Source organism: Phyllobates terribilis, unplaced genomic scaffold (genome assembly GCF_046119375.1).
Source record: "Phyllobates terribilis strain yellow unplaced genomic scaffold, ASM4611937v1 Scaffold_8__6_contigs__length_399053987, whole genome shotgun sequence".
Taxonomy (NCBI): domain Eukaryota; kingdom Metazoa; phylum Chordata; class Amphibia; order Anura; family Dendrobatidae; genus Phyllobates; species Phyllobates terribilis.
In genome coordinates, this window is record NW_027362768.1 from 277,805,476 (window position 1) to 277,814,040 (window position 8,565).

General features: G+C 42.4%; 1 protein-coding gene across 2 annotated transcripts in view; it reads left to right on the forward strand.

Annotated features, from left to right (window-relative positions):
• The window catches only part of KCNJ4 (potassium inwardly rectifying channel subfamily J member 4), a 313,306-nt gene extending 306,763 nt beyond the window's left edge, over positions 1–6,543 (forward strand). Inside the window, exon 2 of one of the 2 annotated variants that reach the window (XM_073644275.1) lies at positions 4,760–6,543. In XM_073644275.1, the coding sequence (XP_073500376.1) occupies positions 4,800–6,062 (1,263 nt within the window). In that variant the 5' untranslated portion in view covers positions 4,760–4,799 and the 3' untranslated portion in view covers positions 6,063–6,543. The remainder of the gene's footprint in view (positions 1–4,759) is intronic. The other variant, XM_073644274.1, reaches the window with a different exon arrangement.
• Positions 6,544–8,565: the final 2,022 nt, after the last annotated feature.

Below are 8,565 nucleotides of genomic sequence, written 5' to 3' on the forward strand. Positions count from 1 at the left end.
TTTTTCCACTTTAATTTTGGGGGTGACTCCAAATCCTGGCCTCCATTGGTTAATAAATTTGATTTCCATTGATGATTTTTGTGTGATTTTGTTGTCAGCACATTCAACTCTGTACAGAACAAAGTATTCAATGAGAATATTTCATTCATTCAGATCTAGGATGTGTTATTTGAGTGTTCCCTTTATTCTTTTGAGCAGTGTAGAGTGCAACATCATTCACTTTCATTATGCTGAGATGCAGTAGCGACATCTAGCAAACTTTACCCGTGAGACAGGTATCGGGGTCAAAGTTGCCATGTAGCCATAGCTTAAAGGTTAACTCACTTATGGTTGAGTGGTGAGAACAGACACTTAGCTAGACTTTCCTTCAACTGCAGTAAAGACCTTATTATGCTGCATCCACTCTTACTATTTATCTTTTAGGGTTGATGATTTTACATATAAACAGTGTGTACCCAGTTCTCGTCATCTTTATGCCATAAACTTTATTCATCTCAGCCCTCACCATGCTCAGTTTTCTGCAGATACTTGCTGCCTGCCTGCAGGCACTCCCTCTCAGCCTCACCATTAGGGCTTGTGCAGACAACCATAGTTTTGGTTTGAGTGCGATCCGTCATACCATCGGATCGCACTTGGACAAATGTTATTCAATGATGCAATGCACGATTGGTCCAAGGAAAATAAACACAGCATGCACGAATTGCCTCCGATATCTTCCATGCATGTCTATGGGACTGTGGAAAACATCGGACCACACTCGGTGCCACCTGATATTCACGGACAGACTGAATTAAGAGGATATAGAAACTTTTTTTTCTTTCTTTTTTAAATTCTCCACATCAGAGAAAAACAGGCAAGCCCATTAGTAGCAAAACTTTAAAGGGGTTGTCTGGGACTGAACAATTAATGACCTATCCATAAAAATAGGTCGTCAATATTATCTTGGTGAGTGTACAACACCCTGCATCCCCACTGATCAGATAAAAACTGCTCCAGCAGTGGCCATATGTAACTGATGTATGGGGTAGAACACAGCAGCTCTGTTCATAGTTGGTACCGTTGCTGAGTTCTGAGCTTTCACGCCCCTGGTGGTGTAGATGAAACATTACAATTCCAAGTGACTCAGTGAGTGGTGTGTAATGCTTTCTAACTCTATGGAAAGCATACAATTTTTTTTTTATAAACAAAGGCGTTTTTTAATCCTTTGAAGTTGATGGTCAGTCCTACTATATACAGTATGATATACATTGGAAGCCTACAAAACCCGATGAGTAGGGTCAGAAATGGAGTTTTCAATTTCTGGTAGTAAACTGATTTATTTATTTAACTCGCGTATATAGCGCCATTAAATCCATAGCACTTTATAGTCATCAGTATCGCTGTACCCATTGGGGCCCACAATCTAAACTCTCTATCAGTATGTCCTTGGAGTGTGGGAGGAAACCGGAGAACTCAGAGGAAACCCACGCAAACACGGGGAGAACATACAAACTCCTTACAGATGTTGTCCTTGGTGGGATTTGAAGCCAGGACCCCAATACCTCAAAGCATCAGTGCTAACCACTGAGCCGCCATGATTAGCTTTAAAAACTTGCCTGTCATAGGAGAGGGGATACGTTTCTAAGGTACTTGATACAGTTGGTTCAGAAGTGAGGATTATCAAATTTGTTTGAAGATTGAAGGTTTACATGTTGATCTAATTGGATCTTATTATTCCTATAGATACATTGAAAGGCTTTAGTGGAAAAGTTGGAAAACTAATTATCTGTTGTCATTGACCGGTGTCTTATAAATGCTGGTGGCCCAGGGATAATGACTCCAAATTTAGATTATTGAGATTTTTAATTTTTACCTTTTTAATTTTTACCTTTAATTTTTACTCCAGTACCTTGAAATGCTTCTTACAGAGCTTAGGTGCCCTGGCTGTGTGTTTCAGGTCATTGTCATGCTGGAAGACCAAGCTACGACCCATCTTCAATGCTCTTACGGAGGGAAGGAGGTTGTTGGCCAAAATCTTGCGATACATGACCACATCCATCCCCACTTCAATATGGTGCTGTCGTCTTGTCTCCTTTGTAGAAAAGCACCTGCCTGTTTGTCATGCTGCTCTCATATGGGGTAGCAAAAACCTAGTGGCAAATTCCCTTTAAAGAGTTAAATGTATTCAGATAATAAAAAAGGCTTGAGAAAGGCTCAAACATAGAGGCAAAACATTGCCTTTGCTCCCCTTGAGCAATTAAATCACTGGATTTCTAATAGGAGTGCTATCTTCATTTTTTGGTATTCAGATAATAAAAAAGGTAGCTGAGAAGGTTTACATAGCCTTTAAACAAAGGATGGGATATCATTTACATGTATATGTGTGGTTAGTACAAAGGTCTAGCACATGATTTATTCCTTCCAAAGACCATACTAAGAACCAGAGGGCCTCATTATGGGGGAAGAAAGGCGATTCCGGCACCTAAACAGGAAAGGGTTCTTTACAGTCAGAGCAGTCGGGCTGTGGAATGTGACTCGCCCCCTGGGCCTGTGTTGTGCGTGCACGTGTGTGCGGGGAATACCCGGAGCCGGATCGCTGGGGGTTGTAGTCTCCGTGGCGATGACCCGGTCCGTGCCCAGGGTGGTCAAATCAGTGGCAGGGTTATTAGTATGATAATGGTCCGACTACACCACCCGTGGATTGTGGTCAGTGGGGACCGCCGCTGCAAGGCAAACCGCTGAGGCCGGTGTTGTGTGTGCAGCTAAGAATGGGATGACTCCCCACGGGAGAAGTATAGCCTCAGGGCAGTTGGTGTGGATGATGGGAGTGATGGTGTACGAGCGCAGCAGGAACAACTCAGAGTCTGTGCAGTGCAGTTCAGGGTCTTTACTGGTGTTATAAAGCAGACCCTCCCGGGAGTACTGGTTAGCAGTAGAAGCCTGGTCAGTCTGTGAGCAAGCAGGATCTCCCCTGGCCAGGTGGAGTTGTAGGCCGCCCCGTCTATCTGCACTCTTCCTGGCTACCTTGCTGTATGCGGGTAGAAGTAGCCCACGTCCCTGAGTGTACCGTGTGGTGCTCACCCGTATGGCCGGTGACTTGGGGCCTTCTGTTAGCCTCCGCTCCACGATGGCGGTGCTGGTCCCTTGCTTGTGACCGTGCTTCCGGGCTTCTATGGCCAGAGGACCTGAAATCCCCTGCCGGTTGGATTCTGCTGCTGGACCTGGATGTCCCCACAGCCTCGGACTCCGTGTCCAATCTTAGTGTCTTTAGCCAGGGCGAGCTATCTGGCTTCCAGCCCCTGGCACTCGCTCCTACTCCTACAGAGCTCCTAGTTCTTGCTTTCCCTGTGTCTGCTATCCTCCAGACCAGACTGCGTCTCTGTCTGGGACTTCACTCTCCCTCTAACCCCGCCCCAGACCCAGTTTATATAGGGCAGATTCCTCCCTTCCCAGGACTGGGGCAGGAGGTGTGGCATGCTTGAGGGCCCCTGACCAGGAGACCTCCCACTTGCTCTCAGACATAATATTTCTATTACTGTGGCAACCAGACCCCTGGGGTGCCACAAATGCTGACCACAAGAGGTAGTAATGGCCGACACTATAACAGCTTTCAAAAAAGCGCTGGACGATTTCCTTGATACACATAACATTGTGAGTTACAGTTAAATTAGACAAAATGTTACACCTATAGTAGTACATTTAGTACGGTAATAGTAATTACATAACTAGTATCATAATTAGGTTTGATCCAGGGTTCTAGGACTGATCGCCTTTTCTCGGGGTCAAGAAGGAATTTTTCCCCGTGATGCAAATTGGTTGAATGTATCCTGGGGTTTTTGCCTTCTTCTGGATCAACAGATTTAGGCATATGGATTTTAGTAATACCATTATTAGAATCATAAGAGTAATACAAAATATAAAACTAATTTAAAAAATTATAAACGTGTTAATTTGTAATTGTAATAAGGCGGCAATAATAAAAATAGTAATAATAATACCTTGTGAGGCTAAGTCCCAGTAAGTTAGTGTAGTGTTAGTGTAGGGAGTACAATTGGGGGAGAAAGGTTGAACTTGATGGACCTAGGTCTTTATTCAGCCTACGTTACTATGTTTACCGTATACAGTATATTTAATCTAAAGCAATATAAGGCTGAGATAACAGAATGTCGACCCTTAATTTTTCTTCAATTACATTGAAGATTTATTCCATCACAGCTTTTCATGGATGAGATGGATATCACTACATCCAGGCACCCCCCACAGGAGGTGGGGATATGTGCTTTGTAGTTTCCTTCACTCTCATAGAAACTAATAGGAGTTAGGAAAAAAGTGTCACACGTCCATTACACAAGCCTGGTCTGGTTAAGGGTCAAGTACTTGATCCTTAGTCAGACAAAGGCAGCTTTAATTGATTGACTCCTCAATCCACTTCTGGGTTTTGATGTTTCATGTAATCATGTTCTTTTAATTTCATAAAATTTTTACAAATTTTCTTGAGGAGGTAAAGTACAGGACTGCCATCTAGCATTTCTATCATATCTTGTGCATATTTCATAAATGTCTAAACCTAGAACTGTTCTAGGCCAGAAGTTATCCTAATACTTTGAGTAGTGTGCTAACATGAAAGATGTCCTTGTTAGTTTGGGTAAGTAAAAATCGAACAAATGAAATCAATACAAACGTAGAAATTTTGAAAGTAAAATTACATTTAAGGTTAATTATTAATGAACTTATAAATAATTTAAAATAGTTGAATTAACTTTCTTTTTGTCTTCTACAGTAGGTACAGCATTGTGTCAACAGATGAAGAAGGTCTCCGCATGCCATCGATGGGTCTCAATGGTCACTGGGCCTCATCACTCCACCACCCTCATTCAAGACGGAAACGACGTAATCGCTTTGTTAAAAAGAATGGTCAATGTAATGTCTACTTTGCCAATCTCAGCAACAAATCCCAACGCTACATGGCTGACATTTTCACCACATGCGTGGATACTCGTTGGCGCTACATGCTGCTCATCTTTTCTGCCGCTTTTTTAGCTTCTTGGCTTTTCTTCGCCTTCCTGTTCTGGTGCATTGCTTTCCTCCATGGGGATTTAGGTGTTGGTGCAATTCCTGCTGGAAGATCAGGCCCACCAAAACCATGCCTAATGCATGTCAACAGCTTTGTGGAAGCTTTTCTTTTCTCTGTAGAGACACAGACCACTATAGGGTATGGATTCCGTTGTGTTACTGATGAATGCCCTTTAGCCATTCTAGCCGTTGTGGCACAATCAATCCTTGGATGCCTCATTGACTCTTTTATGATTGGAACAATAATGGCCAAAATGGCTAGACCAAAAAAACGGGCTCAAACTCTACTCTTCAGTCATCACGCTGTAATTGCCCTAAGAGATGGTAAACTCTGCTTAATGTGGAGGGTTGGTAATTTGCGCAAAAGTCACATTGTAGAAGCTCATGTAAGAGCCCAACTGATCCGCCCATATGTTACTCAAGAGGGTGAGTACCTCCCTGTTGATCAACGAGACCTGAATGTAGGTTATGACAGTGGACTGGATCGTATATTTCTAGTTTCCCCTATAATTATAGTCCATGAGATTGATGAGGAGAGCCCGTTATATTCAATGGGAAAGGAGCAGCTGGAGGGGGAGGACTTTGAAATTGTTGTAATTTTGGAAGGTATGGTTGAGGCCACAGCTATGACAACACAAGCCCGCAGCTCATATCTAGCGAGTGAGATTCGTTGGGGGCACAGATTTGAGCCTGTTGTATTTGAGGAAAAGAATCATTATAAAGTTGACTATTCTCACTTTCATAAAACATACCAGGTGCCAGGAACCCCTGTGTGCAGCGCACGTGAACTTCATGAGAGTCGCATAACCGCTTTGCCTTCCCCAAGTGCCTTCTGCTATGAAAATGAGCTGGCTCTCCTAAGCCAGGAGGAAGATGAGGATGAAGAAGCTGTCGGCGGTGGCCCCGATGAAGGGGTCATCCATGTTATGGGAAGTCATCTAGAACTAGATCGTCTTCAAGCCTCCATGGCACTAGACAATATTTCATACAGAAGAGAATCAGCCATATGACGGCTAGGAATTGCAGTAATTCCCTACGACAATGTCTATCAGGATTATGGTGTGGCTATACTTTGTGTGTCTGAAGACTCTATACCATATAATGACCTTTTAAAATGCAACATATTTAGTTGGAAAGACATTGACTTTTCCAGCAGAGAGTTTTACAATTATAAAAGTATGCTCTGTATGTTGAGCTTATTTGCCATTTCTTTCTTGTGGGGAGACAGAGCGGGAATGTTCAGTGTATAGAAGTATTTTGTACAGACGCAAGTGAGAAATAAACCTTTAATCTGTGCTCTTCGAAATCCACATCTTCTGAGATATTTACCAAATGTGCATACAGTAACTTTACAAAATACCACTTTTATGTTCTGCTAGGCTCTGTTCATACTTTCATACTTGACAGTGTCGGAAGATTTAAAGGAAAAATAGCGTCCTGTATTCATGAAAATCACAACTGAACCCATTATAAGTCAACGAGGTCCATCAGGCACCATGTGTAAAATTTGCCAACTAGGTTTAAAGGAATTTTCCAGTACCTAAATGGAACCTATCACCAGGATTTCCCCATATATAGTAAGGCCAGCATCTTTCATCCCTCTGTTACAGCATTCTGGTATGCTGTATGTCTGTCCCCAGTCCCCCTCTGCAAAGCAGAAAAAATAGTTTTTTTATATTCATAGACCATAGATCCATAGATCTGGTCCAATGGGTGTTTCTTGTCTTGATCCAGCGCTTCCTCTCTTCTTATAATCGCCGTCCTCCTTCCCTTTTTCATGTGGATGACTCGTCCTACGTCATCGACAGTGTCCGCCATCGCACTCCTGCGCCGGTGCACTTCTTTCTGCCCTGTTGAGGGCAGAGCAAAGGACTATAGTGCTCATGCGCCAGGAAAGGCCAAAGAGCGCCAATGACCCATAGGTAAAGCCTGTGCATGAACACTACAGTGCTTTGGTCTACCCTCGGCAGGGCAGAAAGAAGTGCACCTGCGCAGGAGCGCAATGGGCACACTGTGTGGATGACGCAGGACGTGTCATCTACATGAAGCAGGGAAGGAGGACGGTGATTGCAAGAAGAGAGGAGGGACTGAATCAAGAAAGAAAGAAATGTTTATTAAATGGAAAGAGGGAGGCATATCTAAAGAAGATTATAATGCAGTCTGCAGATCCTGCAGGGCACGTATCAGGTTAGCTAAAGCTGACAATGAATTAAGGCTTGCAAGAGATGTCAAAAGCAATAAAAAAGGATTTTGGGGGTATGTGAAAAGTAAAAGAAAAGTCAAAGATGCTATAGGATTTTTACAGGATGAAAATGGAGAAATGGTAAGAGAGGATGTTGAGAAGGCCGAACTTTTTAATTCCTATTTTGCATCTGTTTTCTCTCAGAAAGAAAATGTAACATCAACTGATCTTCACTGTCCTTTTAAAGGAATAGAGGAATCCAAGTTATCTGTAAACCGAAAGATTGTGAGGGAATATTTAGCTAACATAAATGAGTTCAAGTCTCCAGGTCCAGATGAATTACACCCCAGAGTACTGAAGGAGATCGTAGAAGAAATTTTAGAACCACTCTCCATAATCTTTGAAAATTCTTGGAGAACAGGAGAAGTCCCAGAAGACTGGAGAAGAGCAAATGTTGTTCCTATCTTCAAAAAGGGGAAGAAGGTGGACCCAGGGAACTATAGGCCGGTGAGTCTGACTTCTATACCAGGAAAGATCTTTGAACAAATTATTAAACAACATGTATGTAAGTACATGGATAAGAATGAAGTGATTAACCAGAGTCAGCATGGGTTTGTAACTAACAAGTCATGTCAGACTAACTTAATTTCCTTCTATGACAGAATCACTGACTGGGTGGATCAGGGAAATGCTGTAGATATAGTATATCTTGACTTCAGCAAAGCATTTGAAAAAGTATCTCACACCATCCTTATTGAAAAAATGACCAAGTATGCAATGGACCAGTCAACTGTTAGGTGGATTCATAACTGGCTTAGTGATCGGACTCAAAGGGTGGTTGTAAATGGCTTCACATCCAGCTGGATGAATGTCTCAAGTGGGGTACCACAGGGCTCCGTCCTGGGACCTGTATTGTTCAACATCTTTATCAATGATTTAGATGAAGGAATTGAGGGTAAGCTGATTAAATTTGCTGATGACACAAAGCTAGGAGGGATAGCTAATACTAGAGAAGAGAGAGAGAGGATTCAAAAAGACCTAAATAAACTGGAGCAGTGGGCAGCAACCAACAGAATGGTTTTTAACAGGAAAAAATGCAAAGTACTACATCTGGGCAATAAAAATGAAAAAAGCATATACAGAATGGGAGGAATAGAGCTAAGCAACAGTACATGTGAAAAAGACTTAGGTATACTAATAGATCATAGACTGAACATGAGTCAACAGTGTGATGCAGCAGCAAAAAAGGCAAATACAATTCTGGGATGTATTAACAGAAGCATACAGTCTAGATCACGTGAAGTCATTATCGGTCTTTACTCCTCTTTGGT